The sequence below is a fragment of the Halictus rubicundus genome, chromosome 8 (genome assembly GCF_050948215.1).
Source record: "Halictus rubicundus isolate RS-2024b chromosome 8, iyHalRubi1_principal, whole genome shotgun sequence".
NCBI classification, from domain to species: domain Eukaryota; kingdom Metazoa; phylum Arthropoda; class Insecta; order Hymenoptera; family Halictidae; genus Halictus; species Halictus rubicundus.
This window is the reverse complement of record NC_135156.1, coordinates 7,479,942-7,500,117: the sequence shown is the minus strand read 5'-3', so window position 1 is coordinate 7,500,117 and position 20,176 is coordinate 7,479,942. Positions and strand designations below refer to the sequence as shown.

General features: G+C 36.5%; 2 protein-coding genes across 5 annotated transcripts; one reads left to right on the top strand and one right to left on the bottom strand.

Moving 5' to 3' along the window:
- Window positions 1–1,889: 1,889 nt before the first annotated feature.
- On the bottom strand, window positions 1,890–2,948 carry LOC143356325 (chymotrypsin inhibitor-like). 2 transcript variants are annotated; one of them, XM_076791919.1, is made up of 3 exons: window positions 2,827–2,948; window positions 2,323–2,426; window positions 1,890–2,112 (listed from the first exon to the last, which is right to left on the bottom strand). In XM_076791919.1, the coding sequence occupies exons 1-3, from the start codon at window positions 2,879–2,881 to the stop codon at window positions 2,032–2,034; spliced, it is 240 nt and encodes a 79-aa protein (XP_076648034.1). In that variant the 5' UTR covers window positions 2,882–2,948; the 3' UTR covers window positions 1,890–2,031. The 2 variants fall into 2 exon arrangements, with proteins under 2 accessions (XP_076648034.1, XP_076648035.1); XM_076791920.1 differs by having other exon boundaries at window positions 1,897–2,112; window positions 2,323–2,423; window positions 2,827–2,939.
- A 5,877-nt stretch (window positions 2,949–8,825) lies between these two features.
- LOC143356436 (zonadhesin-like) lies at window positions 8,826–18,033 on the top strand. Of its 3 annotated transcripts, XM_076792130.1 has the most exons (37): window positions 8,826–8,926; window positions 9,605–9,708; window positions 9,816–9,894; window positions 10,249–10,352; window positions 10,434–10,512; window positions 10,614–10,717; window positions 10,853–10,931; window positions 11,103–11,206; window positions 11,331–11,409; window positions 11,511–11,614; window positions 11,739–11,817; window positions 11,989–12,092; window positions 12,217–12,295; window positions 12,397–12,500; window positions 12,625–12,703; window positions 12,805–12,908; window positions 13,044–13,122; window positions 13,294–13,397; window positions 13,522–13,600; window positions 13,772–13,875; window positions 14,000–14,078; window positions 14,180–14,283; window positions 14,371–14,449; window positions 14,729–14,832; window positions 14,966–15,044; window positions 15,195–15,301; window positions 15,430–15,508; window positions 15,659–15,765; window positions 15,899–15,977; window positions 16,128–16,234; window positions 16,363–16,441; window positions 16,592–16,698; window positions 16,813–16,891; window positions 17,243–17,346; window positions 17,427–17,505; window positions 17,607–17,710; window positions 17,824–18,033. In XM_076792130.1, exons 1-37 carry the CDS (start codon window positions 8,875–8,877, stop codon window positions 17,905–17,907), a joined length of 3,363 nt encoding a protein of 1,120 aa, XP_076648245.1. In that variant the 5' UTR covers window positions 8,826–8,874; the 3' UTR covers window positions 17,908–18,033. The 3 variants fall into 3 exon arrangements, with proteins under 3 accessions (XP_076648245.1, XP_076648246.1, XP_076648247.1); XM_076792131.1 differs by lacking the exons at window positions 14,729–14,832; window positions 14,966–15,044; XM_076792132.1 differs by lacking the exons at window positions 14,180–14,283; window positions 14,371–14,449; window positions 14,729–14,832; window positions 14,966–15,044.
- The last annotated feature ends 2,143 nt before the right edge of the window (window positions 18,034–20,176 follow it).

The window sequence follows — 20,176 nt, the reverse complement described above, 5'->3', positions numbered from 1 at the left end:
GGTAACTTAATATTATCGAGTGATTTTAATACAGTAAAAATTGTCATTTAAGATATGACAAACAATGCCTCCACAATTTTTTGTATATCACTTCGGGACACATTTGGGACTTACCAATTTTGTGTTTCTAAGTGTGCCTAAAGTGAAGAAATAGTCAAAATCGTTATTAATACGTTCACTCTGCACAGCAGACAAAAAAAGTTTGCACGACTTCAGAGTTATGGTGTTTGTCCTGAGCGTCCATGTACGCGAAACACAATTATTCGAAAGTTACTGTAGCTTCAACCGAAGTAACGACTCACAGGGATCAATTTTTCCAGAAACGTGAACGCAATTGAAAAAAAAAGTTTTTGATTTACGGACTCTGATAAATGTGATCAGCATATGGTGATCAGAATTCATGAAACTATGCTCAAATGTAGTTACGAATTATCATTTTTATTTATGAAAGTAGGTATTATAAATTTTAATGTTACACTATATAGAGACCATGTTATGCTTGAAATTGAAACACTCTTTCACAAACTTTCTTTCTGTTAATAATTTTAATAAGTTTGAGAAAATATATTGATGTCCTTAAATTTTTCAAATATTTTACTAACTTTAAATTGAACCTACCTACTTTTGTGATAAATGCATCAAATTCTATTTATAAAGGTGGTTTTCTATCCTAGCAAAGAAATAACGTTAAAATCATGTTCTACGAGTCGAGAAACTCCCAAGACTGGTCCGTCTCTAACGAATAACTTATAATTAACAAAGACGCGAATGCTGCCCACGTTTTTGGTTAAATTGAGTACAGCGCGACACAAAGCAAAGAGTTTTTGGTTCATACAAAGTGTTCATGCACAGAGATAAACTATCTTCACACACTTTAGCACGTTTTGGACACCCCCCGCATTATGTAGCGAGCACGATGTACATGTCAAACGTTTACGTATGTATGTACACGAGTATTAAGAATGCAAACAGCGAGGCAGTCACCTGCGTCTGCGAGTTGGTCGAAGTAGTGTATGTGTAATTAAATATTCTTCACCTGCGCGACAACTTTTTGTTATTTGCGGCCAACAGTATCGTTGATGATGTGCCGTTAATTAATGGTCGCGAAACCTGAGTTACGCACACTACGAGCGCCATCGTGTGCATCTGAAACTTCCACATGTATGTCCGTTATAAGTTAGCATTTACACTTTCGCGTATGGACCTCCGGGGTAATCGATTAGGATCGAACTGTACGTAACCGTACAAGGTGATTAATTAGATATTTCGGGGATAGTTATAGTTGGTGACATGATACGAACCTAAATCCGTGATATTGTCACTTTCGAACTACACCTTAGGGTGGCATAGAATTCTGAATGAAATCGTCGAAAACGTTTTCAGATGTTTTCTTGTTCGATAAAATCTTCTTTCAAAATTTCAAAATGCTTCGATCAATGTCGGACAAATTTGTGTGATTCTCTATCCCATTTTGGACGCATTTAATAAAATCATTCGAACATGTTTGCTATTACTCTGACAGAATCAAATGTGTATTGCAAAACAGTGAAAGCAGAAACCATTTGTCCGAATCAATGCAGCGGGCTGTGCGCTTTGCGGTCGTAGAACGTATTCAAATAACAAATTATCTTGAAATATTCGTCAAATGTAAAGCGACGAGCCTTCCAATTGTTTTTGTACCGACCGGCAAGGAAACCTTCTTTAAACGATTTTTATCATAAATGTGTGAAATAAATTATCTAATAATGTAAATTCTCATTTGTAATTTTTTATACATTATTCGTTTTTAACAGCTTTGGGTAGTGGTATATAATATTTTACATTATTCAGATAGTGAACATTTCATAAGTATATATTTATTAAATATGCATATCACGTTACGTTTATAATACGTAAAAAGTTATCTTTAGAAAAAGGGAAAATAAAAGTAAATTTCATACCAGTTACAATTCTTAACTGTACATTTACTAGTGCAACATCAAGTAGCTATTACAATTACATTTAATATCTAATAACCAAATCAATAGATGATTAACATTTCGATGCGGGAACACATTCTCCTAAGTCATTTTTTAAAAGACCCGATTCGCATTGGCAGCCGGCCTTGCAATACTGAAACAAAAATTCAATTTCAGATTACATTCATTAATTAATATTTCAATACTAGAATTACTGGACTCGTTCAAATTTGTTAGTTTGAAATTATTACTATTCCATTCGTGGGGAATTATTTAATAAAATTTCTTTGAACATATATTACAATAGAAATAACCAAAAATAAATACATTCTTATAGAATCAAGTTTTTATGTATAATACTAACATCTGGGCAAATTGTTGGATGGGGATTTTTACAAGTTGGTGGACAGGGAGTTGCGCAGCCACTCCAAATCATATTCGGTGGACAGTCGTCATCAGCACTCACTGCTTAAGCGATACAACGATTTATTAGTAACAATACTTTTTTCAAACTTACCGTATATACCTTTTTATATAAACATGCAACTACAGTTAGTCTCATAGTTGATGGCACACACTTTAAATCAGAATAACTTTTCCATAAATGAACCGAACGACTTCATTTGTTGTTTTATATGCAATGAAAATTTTGGCAAAATTATGTTTAGTTTGAACTACGAAAGAAATATTAACTGCTGTTTACAACTGTTTTTATTTTCGGCCTGTATCAAAAATTTCGAAAAAGTGTTTCGACGATACACGTGAGTCGATATTTAAAAGCTAAAAATGACAAATCTCTTTGGTAATATTTACAATATGTTAGCGGGAGATGTTTGGTAAAAACATTTTCCACAATTTCAATACTCACCGGTGGTGTACAGCGTGAGCATCACGGTGAACAAAACAAAAGTAAGGCGCGACATGTTCCGCGAATGTTATTTTGCAAATGGAGCGTAAAGAGTTTCCGACGGTTCTGACGCCACCTTGAGGCTTACCACGTTTATATTCGCACCATATGTAAATTTGACTATACAAAAGCAAAAATTAATACGTCATAGGTTAGATAAGAACTTTAAAAATTCATTTCCTGGCGATTATTGCATTTAACTACTATGATTGTGGTCTACCTGTTGCATATGTAAATCAGAAAATATTACCGCTAATATGACCAGTTTTGAAAGAAAACAGTTTGTTGCATCGCATTTAGCCCTATCCTTTAGATAATAGCCATGTTAACGTGTTGAAGTAGAGTATACAGTATCGGAAAAAAGTATACGGACACAAAGACGAATAATTTTTTTAAAATTGGAATAAACGATTTGAGTCTTCTTTTAGGTGTTAGAAGTTGTTTATTCATTTGGTATTTAGAATATCTTTGCTAATTTAGTTGGCATTAATAATTTTCCGTAAAACTTCCGCTTTGACTTCTTTGTGGGAAGCCGTAAACATTCTTATAATGAGACTGGGGTTTTTAATGTAGAATAAAAGTATGCATCACAAATAGTATCCCTATTAAAGTTTCTCTCTTCCTTTAATGAACATAACAAGTTCAGAATAATATATCGACATCCTCGCTCAGCTTATTCTCATTCTCATTCTGTTTATTTGTTGATATGTACTGTAGTTAAGTCGAATGCGACAAAATTTTTGTTACACCAATTTAATTTATTTTGTGTTTCTTCTTTGTATGTGTTTACTGTAAAGTTGTCCGACTAACAAATTCATTTGATTTTATACTTCCTCATCCTTAACGTAGGATCACACATTTAAACAATTTAAGCTTTATTGTGTAATATCGTTGAACACTCAACAAATTCGCAAATTATTTATTTTCACACGATAAAAATGTCCTACATATTTCGAAAAGCCGGTTTGACTCGCTGATTTAATGTTCCACGAATTTCTATTATAAATCACCAACATCATCTCTAATTATAAACACCTGATACAATTCCAAAGATAAGAACATGCAATTTGCTATTTTCAAAAGATTTAAAATTTTCTCAAAATCTACGTTCATCGTGGTCTATTTAATACTACACAAAATTTGAATTTGCATTCTTAAAAATACGGCGATATTGCTGGCAAATAAAATTATTGCTTCACTTTGTGGAATTGTACTCGACGAAATTCGTTTAATACTGATTGAACATACCTTTTATCAGTTTTCTGTGTACTGGGACGCTATCACAATTCGGCTTACTGCGTTGTTTGCGTATTTAGATATTAATTTACTTTTCTGATTTCGCTGAACTTAAAAAGATCTATATATTTTCGTCTCATATACAGGGTGTCCCAGTATTGATGATATAACCGCGAAGGGGACAGTGATTCTACATGAGAAAATAAATGGAAAAAGAGGAATAACATTTTTTCGCTTGGCGCCTCGATTTCGAGAAAATCGAGATTAAAAATCCGTCGGTTTCCCATGCTTCAGTTAGCACAGGCAGGAAGTAGAATTGGTTGGCCATGATCAGACGCGTCAGACGATTCCTATTCAATAGCCGGCGTGTTCGCCGAATTTTCGAACTCGATTTCCTCGAGTCCGAGGCATGAAATGAAAAAAATTCATTCTATATTTTCGACTTGTAGAACCACCCCCTCCACGGTTTTACCATCAATACCTGGACACCCTATACAGAAAGACTCTAGTACCTTCAATAATATGTAAAACGTTAAATTTGTCTGGCTTTGTTAAAAAAATTGGAAATGCAAGAATATTAAAAAAAAAAACAATATAATAAAAATTAAAAAAGTTGATTACCAAAATATTGAAAAAGTTACGTTTGTACTATTCTCGAACATTCCACTATTTTCAACCTGTTGTATTTCACTCTAGTTTTGTTATCATCGCGGTAGAACATTTTTAGTTTGCAATGAAGATCCGCAGTCTAGCAAGGAATTGCAAAAATAGAAAGGGTGCGATAAGACGAAGCAGGTGTTGCTATCTATAGGGAAATAAGAACGGAAGGGCAACCTGAACGTCTACGGAACAACGCGAAGGGGAATGGGGTGGAGAATTAGGGTAGCTAGGTTCACATTAAGAAATGAAATGGTAGGCTAGATATATAGGTTCGGGGAGGAGAACAGAGTACTGGGAGGTGTACGGGTGGAGAGAGTCAAATTGGGAACATGTGTTGGATGGGTGTGTCAAAGGAGGGGTGAAGGCAGAAGAGGGATGATGAAGAGAATTTAAAGGGATGATACGAGAGAGGAGAGCTGAATGAAGGATTTGACATTGATAAGGAAGACAAGCGTGGGCACTAAAAGAGAGGATCAATGAATCTGATAGACCGGAGATACGACGAAGAGCAGGATGATGGTATGGAGTAAGATTAAGCTAAGTAGATTAAGTAAATAAGAACGGGGACGAACGACGATGACGTGCGAGGGTTATGCCTGCGGGTGAGTAGAAAGAGTGCGAGAGCGAGGGAAGAGGACACCACGTAGGTTACGAGATTATATCATAATATGATTTAAATCTGTATACGCGGTTTATGAAAGTTTATGTATTTTCAAAATCTTGTCCTGCAAATTTAGAAATTTAAAGGATTGTATAAAGCTTAACACCCTACATATATGCTAATAAGTATGCAAAAGAAAAATTGTATAAGCCAATTGTAGAAACCAAATCTTTTTTCTTTATTAACCTCAAGAAGTCGAAAATAGTATAACAATCTTTTAATATATCCACTTATTTATTATAACATAGAAACGCCAGTAATGTTCGCAGCCTGATAAGAAATCTGTATTCCGCATTCATTTCACTGTCTCGTGTATTCTAAAATGTTATATCTCCAAAAATACGAAGATTTCGTGAAGTGCATATTTAAGTGCACTCCAATCCTCTTCCTTATTTCTATGGGAACGTTGAAGGCGAAGGTGGGGGTAGTTTAATCAAAAGCAATGAATAGAAATCTGAAATATAAAGAATATAAATATTCGAAATCGAAATGTACCTCACAGACTGCTGATTTAGCTATGACTAGTCAAGGAATATATTCAGAAAATACGGAGTGTTCGCTTTAGCGCTTTTTATCCGCGCAACGAATTTATTATCTACAGTTTCTTCGCCATGATATACCGAGTTGATGAAAAATTTTTAAACCCTTTCGGATTTTTCAATAAGAAGCATCCATAAACTTATAGAAGATTCGATTGATATACAGGGTGGTCTACAATTTAGTTCCAAAAAAACCAATTTAGTACAAAAAAATGTTTCGAACAAAAGTTAATCAGTTTTTTTCAGTCACGATGGTGAATTCAATGACCTACTATGCTATGACCTTCAGTTGACCTTGAACTAAGAAATTGGTATTGAACAGCCAATTTGACCAATTATTTCTGCGATTAAACGAAAATTATACAAGAAAAATTGATAAATCATTTACAATTAACTTTTTCGCGAAATATCTGAATCAATAATTATGAAATTAAGTAAAGAAACAAATGCTATTTTTGATAAAATAGTTGTGTTGTTTGCAAACTTTGTTATATTATGGAACTGTGCTCCTCAGACTGGGTAGCGGAATTAGTACAGTGGCATTCACTGTACTAAATCGTTACATACGAAAATGTGAATTTGCATAAAGTTGCAGTCTTACGACCATGCGAAGCCGCGAAATATGCAGCATTATAATCTCAGACGATTGCGAGTGTTGAATAACTCAGATACAGGTTCTCTGCAAAAGAAGTTGTTAGGAAATCATAAAAAATGAAATTTTAATGCGGAGTTTAAAGTTTCAATTATTCGTTGCCACTGTTCAATACGACTGCATTTTCGAAGCCATAAACCCAGCAGTTGTACGAACTTTCAAAAAAACCTGTGGGAGAGTTTTTCGAAAGGATCGTACTAACTACAGTACTTTTGAAAAATCGGTTTTTTTATTCAGCCAGAGGTATGCAACTCGTTAACGAGAACAATTTCAAAGGAACAAGTAGTTTCCGAGAGAATTGGCCGGAAGTAACTCGAATGTTTTACATCCTGACAAAGGATTCGAAACGGAGTTTCGCACCCTCTCATTGCGTATGGACTGCACCATGTCCCAGTTTCATCAAAGTCGCTGAAACAAGGTGTAAAGCCTGATCCGTTCAACGTAGTATGACCCATATTTCCGAGTGAAAGGAGAATTATCGCGAGAAAAATAAAGATGATACTCCCGGCGAAACTGAATTACGTTCCCCAAATGAATTGGATAAAAGGCGGACAGCTCTATTTACGCGAGCCACGAAGGGCAAGTCACTACAAAATATGTGTATCCACAAAAGTATATCCTCACTTTCTTAAATGTGATTACCTAAAAATAATTATAAAATCATTAACAGATCTATTGAATTTAAAAATTTCTAAATGCACGAGTGAAGAGCTGAATTTAGACAAGCGTCAGATTGAACTTAATTTACAAATCGGAGGTAATCAGTATCATTTATAATACGGTAGCCTCTCCGTAACTGTCGTATCGCTGTTTGGTGCCATTTTAATTAGAAAAACGAGACGATGGCAAAAGTTTCATTAAAAAATATCGAAAATTATAAAAGTTGCAATCTTCTGCTTCGCGTCCATTAGTGTGAGTCTCACCGATACTCGACCCCCCGCTGATTCCAATGGGGAACCCCTTCAGTGGTGGGGATACAATTTTGACAGTTACAGTAGAGACCTTTGCGACAGTTACGGAGATAATACTTTACACAGCTGAGTTTACTCAAAGCACAGTTCATAATTAATTACTACTGTGAATAACTAGACAGATTTTATACATTCATGATAAAAATGAGTGGATCAAATACAAAATAGTAGCAACACTTAAAGAATTTAAAACTGGTGTTCCATTATTTTCGTTTCACTACAATTACATACTAAGGAAGAGATAAATGTTTATGTAAGGTCTTGCAATTCATGCGGACAATTTTCATTTTGCATAAATATTCGCAATCTATTGATATAACATTGTGAAGAGTGGTTCAATTTAGGTGCTGGTGTAAACCAGATTACTATCTGCTAATAATATTAATAAATACGATAAAATAAATTTTTGTCATCGATTCTCAGAAAATGACAACTATCCACGTACGTTTGAGTGGCAGTGTACGTGAAGAAGTTCGATGGTTTAACAAAATGAGGTAAGCATACACTAACGAACCCGTCGATGTATTTGTGGAAATGAGATTTCATGTTTGCAAGATCAAACATTATTACCTCCTCAGCTTACATTCTGCATACTAAGAAAACAAACAGTTTCGACACAGCCGGAACGAAAGCAGCGCTTCTTGTCAACAAAAGGCGTTTTGTATAGTTGTTTAACTCTGTCGTGGTGATTGATCTAACAAAGACAAGCAGAATCCTTTCATAAGTATTTTCAAACGATATATCAGTACTTCATGTTAAATATCCCCTAATGCTATTAGAGCAAATATGAATATGCATATCTACATACATGATAGCCGGTGATATACAACAATTTCTTTCAGTTAACCGAAAGTGTTAGTTACTGAATGTTCAGTACATACAAAAATTACTTTTAATTTATCTTAATGCAAATTATACTACCTCGACGAAATAAAGAATTATATAAATGAAAATTGTCAAATCACCTTGGATAAGTTCAGACAATGCTAAATGCAATATATTTTTGTCAAACATATTACTCACAATCTGTACGTATTGTCCGTGGATATATGCATATTTTTCGTGCATACATGTATATGTTCTTTGCATATCTCACGCAAACAATCATCTAGAAACCACTTATCAGAAAATGTTTTTACATTTCTTATCGGACTGTCATTGTCACACTATAGTTTGCTTTTGTTAAACCAAATCTATATACGGAAGCATTTCCACGGAGTATATAATGTGCTCTTTGCTAGCTGTTCTCAGATTCGTCTGAAGCATTTTGCGAAAAACTCCAACATCACGATGTCCCGATACGTTCTCCTACTGTTGGCAGCATTTACTATGCTAACTATCAGTGAGTATTAAAATTATGTAAATTATATTAAAAATTATAAAACTATACGAATATAACAAACGTGTGTCTTTTCAAAAACTTTGCTCTGAAGTAGGTTCTCGTATTTTTGGTGTAATTGACTTTTTTTTGAGAAGTTACAAGGATTGGTTTACTAGACAACGTGTTAAAGAAAAAATTACAATTAGTCGGAATCACCGAGATAATACTAAAGGTTCCATTTCACAACTTTTTCATCTGTATAGAAAGTATTCAAAAATGTTTTGCAATTTTTTTGTTTCTCTTTGTAATATGTTAAAATTAATACAAATCTATACATAAGAGAATCAACTTGAACGTAACAAATGAACATATTGTTACTAAAATCTGATCTCATCAAAATGGCCGCCTTTCTTTTGATAACGTCTGAACAAATTGTCGCACGTTTCATTTGCTTTTGCAAATATTAAATAAATAGTATTGTTTTAAATATGGCATTTGTTGGCAAAGTTACATCAAATGACCTCAAGAATCATCCCTTCCAAGGGAGTACACAATTTTGGGTCATCCTGTAGATATACATACATACTTACAGTGGATCCAAGAAATATTGGAACACTACACACCTGATTCTAGTTTCATAATCGTTCATTTTATTCGAAGATTTTTCGTTTCTAATGTGTCATTGAACAAATGAAACAGCTACCGAGGGTATCCGAATTTGTCCACTGAACGAGCAATGGAACGAGTGCGGAACAGCCTGTCCGTTAACTTGCGAAAATCCTGAACCAAGAGATTGCACGCAGGTTAGTATACAAAGCCTACAATTTCAGAAACGAGAAAATTGCGATCAACTGGAAATACTGAAATTCGTTTTATCTGTTCTAATCGCGCGCCTGCATTTGTGTTTCAGCAATGCGTTAAAGGCTGCCAATGTAAACCTGGTTGGGTGAGAAGCAAATTGGGTCTATGCGTGCCTAAAAAGTGGTGTCGTACGTAAATGTTTTTATTGTTTCATTATAGCTACTAATATATACTTTCTCCCTAACAACCCTTTTGAATCTTTCGAGGATAAGGATTTTTAAACACTAAAAATTTTTTATCTGGCGAACTAGGTAATATATTAAAATCTTGAATATTTGGGGAGAAGAAAAATATGTAGGTACGCGTATTTTGTTAAATAAATAATTAAATTAGTTTGTATCTTATCGTCGTCAACGCGTTGATACTTTCTTTACTTCAGTACGGGAAATTCATTTGTAATATATTAGTAACAATATCAATCAGCTATACAATTTTATCGAAATCCTTTTCTCTGTCTCTAATAAATCGTTTAACAAATCAAGGGGCTCCTGGGGGCAACCGCTGTCCACCGAACGAGGACTGGGACGTGTGCGGAACAGCCTGCCCATTAACTTGCGAAAATCCTAAACCAAGAATTTGCACGCTGGTTAGTATTCGAAGCCTACAATTTCAGAAACGGGGGCGTTGCATTCGTTGTATCATTTCTAATCGTGTATTTGTATTTCAGGAATGCGTTACAGGCTGCCAATGCAAACCTGGTTTGCTGAGAAACGAATCGGGAGAATGCGTGCCTAAAGAGTCGTGTCGTACGTAGATGTTTTTAGATTTTTGTGGTTTTTCCCATTCAATATTTTAGTACTTTAGAAATACTTTCCTCAGTTTCTAATTAATCGTTTAACAAATTAAGCGCCCGATCGGGGTAACCATTGTCCACCGAATGAGGATTGGAACGAGTGCGGAACAGCCTGCCCATCAACTTGCAAAAATCCTGGCCCAAGAGTTTGCACACTGGTCAGTATTCAAAGCTTACAATCTCTGAAACGGGGACATTGCAATTTACTCGTGCGAACTATTCTGCAACCATTTGCGAGGAATACTGACATCCGGTGTATCATTTCTAATCGTCCGCTTCTATTTGTGTTTCAGCAATGCGTTAAAGGCTGCCAATGCAAACCTGGTTTGCTCAGAAACGAATCGGGAGATTGCGTTCCTAAAGAGTCGTGTCGTACGTAAATGTTATAAATTCCTGTGATTTTTATCATTCAATATTTTATGTCTAAAGATCAAATTTTTGCTTAATGTTAGTTATATAAATGTGTCGCAACAATATCATTCAGCCGATCGATTTTATAGAAATCATTTTCTCAGTTTCTAATAAATTGTTTAACAAATTCAGCGGCTGATGGGGATGACCGCTGTCCACCGAATGAGGATTGGAACGAGTGCGGAACAGCCTGTCCGTCAACTTGCAAAAATCCTGGCCCAAGAATTTGCACGCTGGTTAGTATTCAAAGTCGACAGTATCAGAAACGAGGACGTTGTAATGTACTCATGAAAACTATTTGCGAGAAATACTGGAATTCGTTGTGTCATTTATAATCCTGTGTTTGTATCTGTGTTTCAGCAATGCGTTAAAGGTTGCCAATGCAAACCTGGTTTGCTGAGAAACGAATCGGGAGAATGCGTGCCTAAAGAGTCGTGTCGTACGTAGATGTTTTTAGATTTTTGTGGTTTTTCTCATTCAATATTTTATTACTTTAGAAATACTTTCTTCAGTTTTTAATAAATCGTTTAACCAATTCAGCGGCTGATGGGGGTGACCGCTGTCCACCGAATGAGGATTGGAACGAGTGCGGAACAGCCTGCCCATCAACTTGCAAAAATCCTGGCCCAAGAATTTGCACGCTGGTTAGTATTCAAAGTCGACAGTATCAGAAACGAGGACGTTGTAATGTACTCATGAAAACTATTTGCGAGAAATACTGGAATTCGTTGAGTCATTTATAATCCTGTGTTTGTATCTGTGTTTCAGCAATGCGTTAAAGGTTGCCAATGCAAACCTGGTTTGCTCAGAAACGAATCGGGAGATTGCGTTCCTAAAGAGTCGTGTCGTACGTAAATGTTATAAATTCCTGTGATTTTTATCATTCAATATTTTATGTCTAAAGATCAAATTTTTGCTTAATGTTAGTTATATAAATGTGTCGCAACAATATCATTCAGCCGATCGATTTTATAGAAATCATTTTCTCAGTTTCTAATAAATTGTTTAACAAATTCAGCGGCTGATGGGGATGACCGCTGTCCACCGAATGAGGATTGGAACGAGTGCGGAACAGCCTGTCCGTCAACTTGCAAAAATCCTGGCCCAAGAATTTGCACGCTGGTTAGTATTCAAAGTCGACAGTATCAGAAACGAGGACGTTGTAATGTACTCATGAAAACTATTTGCGAGAAATACTGGAATTCGTTGTGTCATTTATAATCCTGTGTTTGTATCTGTGTTTCAGCAATGCGTTAAAGGTTGCCAATGCAAACCTGGTTTGCTGAGAAACGAATCGGGAGAATGCGTGCCTAAAGAGTCGTGTCGTACGTAGATATTTTTAGATTTTTGTGGTTTTTCTCATTCAATATTTTATTACTTTAGAAATACTTTCTTCAGTTTTTAATAAATCGTTTAACCAATTCAGCGGCTGATGGGGGTGACCGCTGTCCACCGAATGAAGATTGGAAAGAGTGCGGAACAGCCTGTCCGTCAACTTGCAAAAATCCTGGCCCAAGAATTTGCACGCTGGTTAGTATTCAAAGTCGACAGTATCAGAAACGAGGACGTTGTAATGTACTCATGAACACTATTTGCGAGAAATACTGAAATTCGTTGTGTCATTTATAATCCTGTGTTTGTATCTTTGTTTCAGCAATGCGTTAAAGGTTGCCAATGCAAACCTGGTTTGCTGAGAAACGAATCGGGAGAATGCGTGCCTAAAGAGTCGTGTCGTACGTAGATGTTTTTAGATTTTTGTGGTTTTTCCCATTCAATATTTTAGTACTTTAGAAATACTTTCCTCAGTTTCTAATTAATCGTTTAACAAATTAAGCGCCCGATCGGGGTAACCATTGTCCACCGAATGAGGATTGGAACGAGTGCGGAACAGCCTGCCCATCAACTTGCAAAAATCCTGGCCCAAGAGTTTGCACACTGGTCAGTATTCAAAGCTTACAATCTCTGAAACGGGGACATTGCAATTTACTCGTGCGAACTATTCTGCAACCATTTGCGAGGAATACTGACATTCGGTGTATCATTTCTAATCGTCCGCTTCTATTTGTGTTTCAGCAATGCGTTAAAGGCTGCCAATGCAAACCTGGTTTGCTCAGAAACGAATCGGGAGATTGCGTTCCTAAAGAGTCGTGTCGTACGTAAATGTTATAAATTCCTGTGACTTTTATCATTCAATATTTTATGTCTAAAGATCAAATTTTTGCTTAATGTTAGTTATATAAATGTGTCGCAACAATATCATTCAGCCGATCGATTTTATAGAAATCATTTTCTCAGTTTCTAATAAATTGTTTAACAAATTCAGCGGCTGATGAGGATGACCGCTGTCCACCGAATGAGGATTGGAACGAGTGCGGAACAGCCTGCCCATCAACTTGCAAAAATCCTGGCCCAAGAATTTGCACGCTGGTTAGTATTCAAAGTCGACAGTATCAGAAACGAGGACGTTGTAATGTACTCATGAAAACTATTTGCGAGAAATACTGGAATTCGTTGTGTCATTTATAATCCTGTGTTTGTATCTGTGTTTCAGCAATGCGTTAAAGGTTGCCAATGCAAACCTGGTTTGCTCAGAAACGAATCGGGAGATTGCGTTCCTAAAGAGTCGTGTCGTACGTAAATGTTATAAATTCCTGTGATTTTTATCATTCAATATTTTATGTCTAAAGATCAAATTTTTGCTTAATGTTAGTTATATAAATGTGTCGCAACAATATCATTCAGCCGATCGATTTTATAGAAATCATTTTCTCAGTTTCTAATAAATTGTTTAACAAATTCAGCGGCTGATGGGGATGACCGCTGTCCACCGAATGAGGATTGGAACGAGTGCGGAACAGCCTGCCCATCAACTTGCAAAAATCCTGGCCCAAGAATTTGCACGCTGGTTAGTATTCAAAGTCGACAGTATCAGAAACGAGGACGTTGTAATGTACTCATGGAAACTATTTGCGAGAAATACTGGAATTCGTTGTTTCATTTATAATCCTGTGTTTGTATCTGTGTTTCAGCAATGCGTTAAAGGTTGCCAATGCAAACCTGGTTTGCTGAGAAACGAATCGGGAGAGTGCGTGCCTAAAGAGTCGTGTCGTACGTAGATGTTTTTAGATTTTTGTGGTTTTTCTCATTCAATATTTTATTACTTTAGAAATACTTTCTTCAGTTTTTAATAAATCGTTTAACCAATTCAGCGGCTGATGGGGGTGACCGCTGTCCACCGAATGAGGATTGGAACGAGTGCGGAACAGCCTGCCCATCAACTTGCAAAAATCCTGAGCCAAAAATTTGCACGCTGGTAAGTATTGCAAGCCTACAATTTCAGAAACAAGGAAATTGCATTCGTTGTATCATTTCTAATCGTCCGCTTGTATTTGTGTTTCAGCAATGCGTTAAAGGCTGTCAATGCAAACCTGGTTTGCTGAGAAACGAGTCGGGGGAGTGCGTGCCTAAAGAGTCATGTCGTACGTAAATGTTTATCACTTTAGAAATACCGTGATTTCTCTATATATGTCGCCAAGACCCGGATGACAAATGTCGCGGAATTATCCCCACTCCGCGGGGTATACCCCGTGAGGGGCCGCAAAGCTCGAGAGGCCTCGGACGCCGAGGAGTGTAAACATAACACGGCTCGGGAATGTCTCCTGGACTATACATGACGCCGGCAAGATCCGTGTTGTTGACATATATCGAGAATTCACTGTATTTTTCACAGTTTCTAATAAATCTTGTAACAAATTAAGCGGCCAATGGGGGTGGCCGCTGTCCACTGAATGAGGAATGGAACGAGTGTGGAACAGCCTGTCCGTTAACTTGCGAAAATCCTGAACCTGGAGTTTGCACAAAGGTTAGTATTCAAAGCCTACAATTTCAGAAACGAGGACGTTGCAATCTACTCATGAAAACTATTCCGCAACTATTTGCGAGAAATGCTGGCCTTCGTTTTATCTGTTCTAATCGCGCTCACATTTGTGTTTCAGCAATGCGTTAGAGGCTGTCAATGCAAACCTGGTTGGGTGAGAAGCAAATGGGGAATATGCGTGCCTAAGAAGTTGTGTCGTAAGTAAATGTTTTTAGATTTTTGTGGTTTTCATCATTCAATATTTTATTGCGCAAGATCACATTTTTACTCTGCAACAATAGCACTCGGTTGTTCAATTTTATAGAAATACTTTTCTCAGTGTCTAATAAATCCTTTAACAAATTAAGCGGCTGATGGGGGTCCCCGAATTTGTCCACTGAATGAGGAATGGAAGGAGTGCGGATCAGCTTGTCCGTTAACTTGTGACAATCCTGAACCAGGAGTTTGCACGAAGGTTAGTATTCAAAGCCCACAATTTCAGAAACGAGAAAATTGCGATCAAGCGATGATACCATTCTGCAACTATTTGTTGCATTTTTTCATTTTATCCGTTCTAATCGCGCGCTTACGTTTGTGTTTCAGCAATGCGTTAGTGGCTGCCAATGCAAACCTGGTTGGGTGAGAAGCAAATTGGGAATGTGCGTGCCTAAGGAGTTGTGTCGTACGTAAATGTTTTTAGATTTTTGTGGTTTTCATCATTCAATATTTTATTGCGCAAGATCACATTTTTACTCTGCAACAATAGCACTCGGTCGTTCAATTTTATAGAAATACTTTTCTCAGTGTCTAATAAATCCTTTAACAAATTAAGCGGCTGATGGGGGTCCCCGAATTTGTCCACTGAATGAGGAATGGAACGAGTGTGGAACAGCCTGTCCGTTAACTTGCGAAAATCCTGAACCTGGAGTTTGCACAAAGGTTAGTATTCAAAGCCTACAATTTCAGAAACGAGGACGTTGCAATCTACTCATGAAAACTATTCCGCAACTATTTGCGAGAAATGCTGGCTTTCGTTTTATCTGTTCTAATCGCGCTCACATTTGTGTTTCAGCAATGCGTTAGAGGCTGTCAATGCAAACCTGGTTGGGTGAGAAGCAAATGGGGAATATGCGTGCCTAAGAAGTTGTGTCGTAAGTAAATGTTTTTAGATTTTTGTGGTTTTCATCATTCAATATTTTATTGCGCAAGATCACATTTTTACTCTGCAACAATAGCACTCGGTCGTTCAATTTTATAGAAATACTTTTCTCAGTGTCTAATAAATCCTTTAACAAATTAAGCGGCTGATGGGGGTCCCCGAATTTGTCCACTGAATGAGGAATGGAAGGAGTGCGGATCAGCTTGTCCGTTAACTTGTGACAATCCTGAACCAGGAGTTTGCACGAAGGTTAGTATTCAAAGCCCACAATTTCAGAAACGAGAAAATTGCGATCAAGCGATGATACCATTCTGCAACTATTTGTTGCATTTTTTCATTTTATCCGTTCTAATCGCGCGCCTACGTTTGTGTTTCAGCAATGCGTTAGTGGCTGCCAATGCAAACCTGGTTGGGTGAGAAGCAAATTGGGAATGTGCGTGCCTAAGGAGTTGTGTCGTACGTAAATGTTTTTAGATTTTTGTAGTTTTCCTCATTCAATATTTTATTGCGCAAGATCAAATTTTCACTCGGAAACAATAGCACTCGGTCGTTCAATTTTATAGTAATACTTTTCTCAGTGTCTAATAAATCCTTTAACAAATTAAGCGGCTGATGGGGGTCCCCGAATTTGTCCACTGAATGAGGAATGGAAGGAGTGCGGATCAGCCTGTCCGTTAACTTGTGACAATCCTGAACCAGGAGTTTGCACGAAGGTTAGTATTCAAAGCTCACAATTTCAGAAACGAGAAAGTTGCGATCAAGCAATGATACCATTCTGCAGCTATTTGTTGCATTTTGTCCTAATCGCGCTTACATTTATATTTCAGCAATGCGTTAGAGGTTGTCAATGCCAACCTGGTTGGGTGAGAAGCAAATTGGGGCTATGCGTGCCTAAACAATGGTGTCGTACGTAAATGTTTTTATTGTTTCATTATTGCTACTAATATATGCATTGTCGCTAACACCGCAGTTGAATCTTTTGAGAATAAGGATTTTTAGGACACTAAAAATTTTTATTTGGCGAACTTAATATGTTAAAATCTTAAATGTTTGGAGAGTAGAATAACATGTAGATATACGTATTTTGTTAAGTAAATAATTAAATTAGTGTGTATCTTAATACCGTCAACGCGTCGATATTTTCTTCACTCCAGTACGGGAAATTCATTTGTAATATATTAGTAACAATATTGTTCAGTCATTCAATTTTCTAGAAATACTTTTCCCAGTTTCTAATAAATCTTTTAACAAATCAAGCGCCTGCTGGGGGTAACCGCTGCCCACCGAATGAAGATTGGAGCCTGTGCGGAACAGCCTGTCCATTAACTTGCAAAAATTCTAAGCCAAGAATTTGCACGCTGGTTAGCATTCAAAGCCTACAATTTCAGAAAAGAGGATTCGTTGTATCATTTCTAACCGTGCGCTTGTATTTGTGTTTCAGCCATGCGTTATAGGCTGCCAATGCAAACCTGGTTTGCTGCGAAACGAGTCGGGAGATTGCGTGCCTAAAGAGTCGTGTCGTACGTAAACTTTTTTAGATTTTTGTGGTTTTCATCGTTCAGTATTTTATTACTTTAGGAATACTTTTGTCAGTTTCTAATTAATCGTTTTACAAATTAAGCGGCTGATGGACCTGAAAGCTGTTCACCGCACGAGGAGTGGAACGATTGCGGAACAGCCTGTCCATTAACTTGTGAGAATCCTGAACCAAGAGTTTGCACGAAGGTTAGTATTCAAATCCTTCAAATGCAGAAACGAGAAAGTTCCGCTACGATCTGCGAGAGATATTGGCCTTCGTTTCACCTATTCTAATCAGTGCGTCTTCATTTATGTTTCAGGAATGCGTTAGAGGCTGCCAATGCAAACCCGGTTTGCTGAGAAACAAATTTGGACGGTGCGTTCCTAAAAAGTGGTGTTGTTAGTACGTTTTTATATTTTTACGGGTTTTATCATTGAATATTTTGTTACGCCAGATCGAACTGTAATTTTCCTGCATTGGTATTTTGAGAAATGTACAATAAATATTTCTACGGACATACGTAGACTTCGTTGCGAGCATTTTATTTTGAAAACTTTGTCATACCTATACAGTTTTCTTTCGATACAAGACGACAATGTTTTTTTTGCAACAAGAAAATCTCTATCCCCTCTTTTTCTTTCGAAGTTGTCCGCTGGATTCGTTTAGTGCCAGAACGGCCGGCGGTCCACTTTTTGTTTTAGGTACCTTCATTCGCAATAAGTCGTCCGAAGCAATCGTCTTATATCGAAAGAAAACTGTGTGAGGTATAAGTTTGATAATAAAAAATGTGATTGAAGCATACCTCATACGAAAGAAAAGGAAAATAAAATAAAAATATTGAATTGTCACTAAACATAACCAGATACTCTCAACGCAAACAAATCCATAGCGAACAAATATTTTTTGCAAAGAAGATTTTGTGCTGTTTATGCGAAGCTGCAGCTGTGTCCACAGAGCTATACGCGAACAAAGATTTCGAGAAATATGAATCACAATGGTTTGGTATCTTCAGAGGTGTATTTACTGTACACACATTTCAAAAGTGCTATGTTGTAAATGGTTGATATGTTGAAACTTTGCTGCAATAAATAAAAGCAAACGCCTTGGTATGACACTTATGGTGTCTTGTAATTATTTTAACTGAAATATATCCTAAATAAATAACCTCTCGACATTGGTAGGTCAATATCTTTTTAATATATTTTCTACATACATAATTATATTATGTAATTATAATACATAATTCCATTTAAAAAAAACGAAGCTGTCCTTCATAAGACCTTTACGCGTTCACTCACGAAAAAACTAATAATCTTATACCATTCAAATTTCCTCTGAAACATTTTTTTGCTACGAGTAACAATAGCGAGAAAACCAGGTGAGACTCCCTGTATAATCGCTATAATGTGTATGAACGGTTTTAAACTTTATTCTTGTGAAATGTCATGGGTTTTTAACGAGCACGCGTAGCACATGCACCCATGAAGATTTTTATTGTACAATGTTTCGTTCCAGCAGACCATGGTGTTGCTGCTATTTAAAAATTTTATTTTAAAAAATTATGTCACCGATTTTTCGTAACTATTTGAACACTAAATGTCCCGTTCCCGAAAAATTGTGGAGTTTAAACAGCAATAAATATGTTAAAAAAAAAAACAAATATAGCACAACTATAAACTTGGAGTCATTTTAACGCTCGAATCCTCTATCTTCTCGATCCATCGTTCATTTTTTCCTTTTCTTCCCTCTTGCAACGACATACAAAAACGTTTAATCCAATTTACATACTCGGCGAGAATATAATTTTTCCACGTCATTTGGAACAGCGTTCTATTTTATTAAACATTACCGTACGTCGTTCCTCCATCAAGCAATCAGCTCGATATCGTATAATCCGTTAATTACGGAATCTTCGTCGTGAATTTAACCAGCAAGCAATTATTGGCTCCAATTTCTCTACAAATATGGAACCCAGATTGAAATCAAGAAGTCAAGTATTTGAGCAACGTATTCGAGCAAATATTGAAGGGAGCCTGCTGAATTCCAGGAGATATTCCTGTTTGAATTTAACATGAACAATCTTGGCCATCGAATACGTATCCTCTCAATTCGTACGATAGATTCTGTCACTCTCGAGTGCATTTGTTTCCACGAAATTTTGAACGATACTCTTTTTCACCGTGCGAACATTTATTTTCGCCGAACGTAAACATCTATTAAAAATAGCTATTGCGAGTTACATGTCCAAAAATATTTAACATAGATTGTATTATAGTGTTATGTAAATTACTTCGAGCGTCACTGCGCACAGATAACTGTTCAGCTGTGAAAATGCAAACAATAGATCAAAATTGAGATAACCAGCATTTGTAAAATCTTTAGGAAACCTAATTAAAATCCGCAGTTACTGATAAAGCACGTGTTCGGCACCAGACAGATCTTTCAGAGGAAGTGACTTTCCTTGATGCATTTACGACAGCTGTTGACTTTTGTTATCTCAGAACGCATATATCGCTTCTCTTAAAGTTGGTTAAATGTAATGGTTAATAAATTTTTCTTTTATGCATCCCGAGTATGCTGTACTTCCTCCACTCTTTCAGAGCGTACAACAAGTTGTTATGAATAATCTACTACTCTGGGGTCATAAAGCGTAGAATGTACTATACAGTGCA

Bases quoted from the DNA above. Each gene is read 5' to 3' on its own strand.
- LOC143356325 (XM_076791919.1), bottom strand. From the start codon at position 2,881: ATGTCGCGCCTTACTTTTGTTTTGTTCACCGTGATGCTCACGCTGTAC. The intron at 2,427-2,826 runs GTGAGTATTGAA...GTATCGCTTAAG, and splicing joins GCTCACGCTGTACACCACCG to CAGTGAGTGCTGATGACGAC. The intron at 2,113-2,322 runs GTTAGTATTATA...TTTTTGTTTCAG, and splicing joins ATCCAACAATTTGCCCAGAT to TATTGCAAGGCCGGCTGCCA.
- LOC143356436 (XM_076792130.1), top strand. From the start codon at position 8,875: ATGTCCCGATACGTTCTCCTACTGTTGGCAGCATTTACTATGCTAACT. The intron at 9,895-10,248 runs GTACGTAAATGT...TAACAAATCAAG, and splicing joins CGTGCCTAAAAAGTGGTGTC to GGGCTCCTGGGGGCAACCGC. The intron at 10,513-10,613 runs GTACGTAGATGT...TAACAAATTAAG, and splicing joins CGTGCCTAAAGAGTCGTGTC to CGCCCGATCGGGGTAACCAT.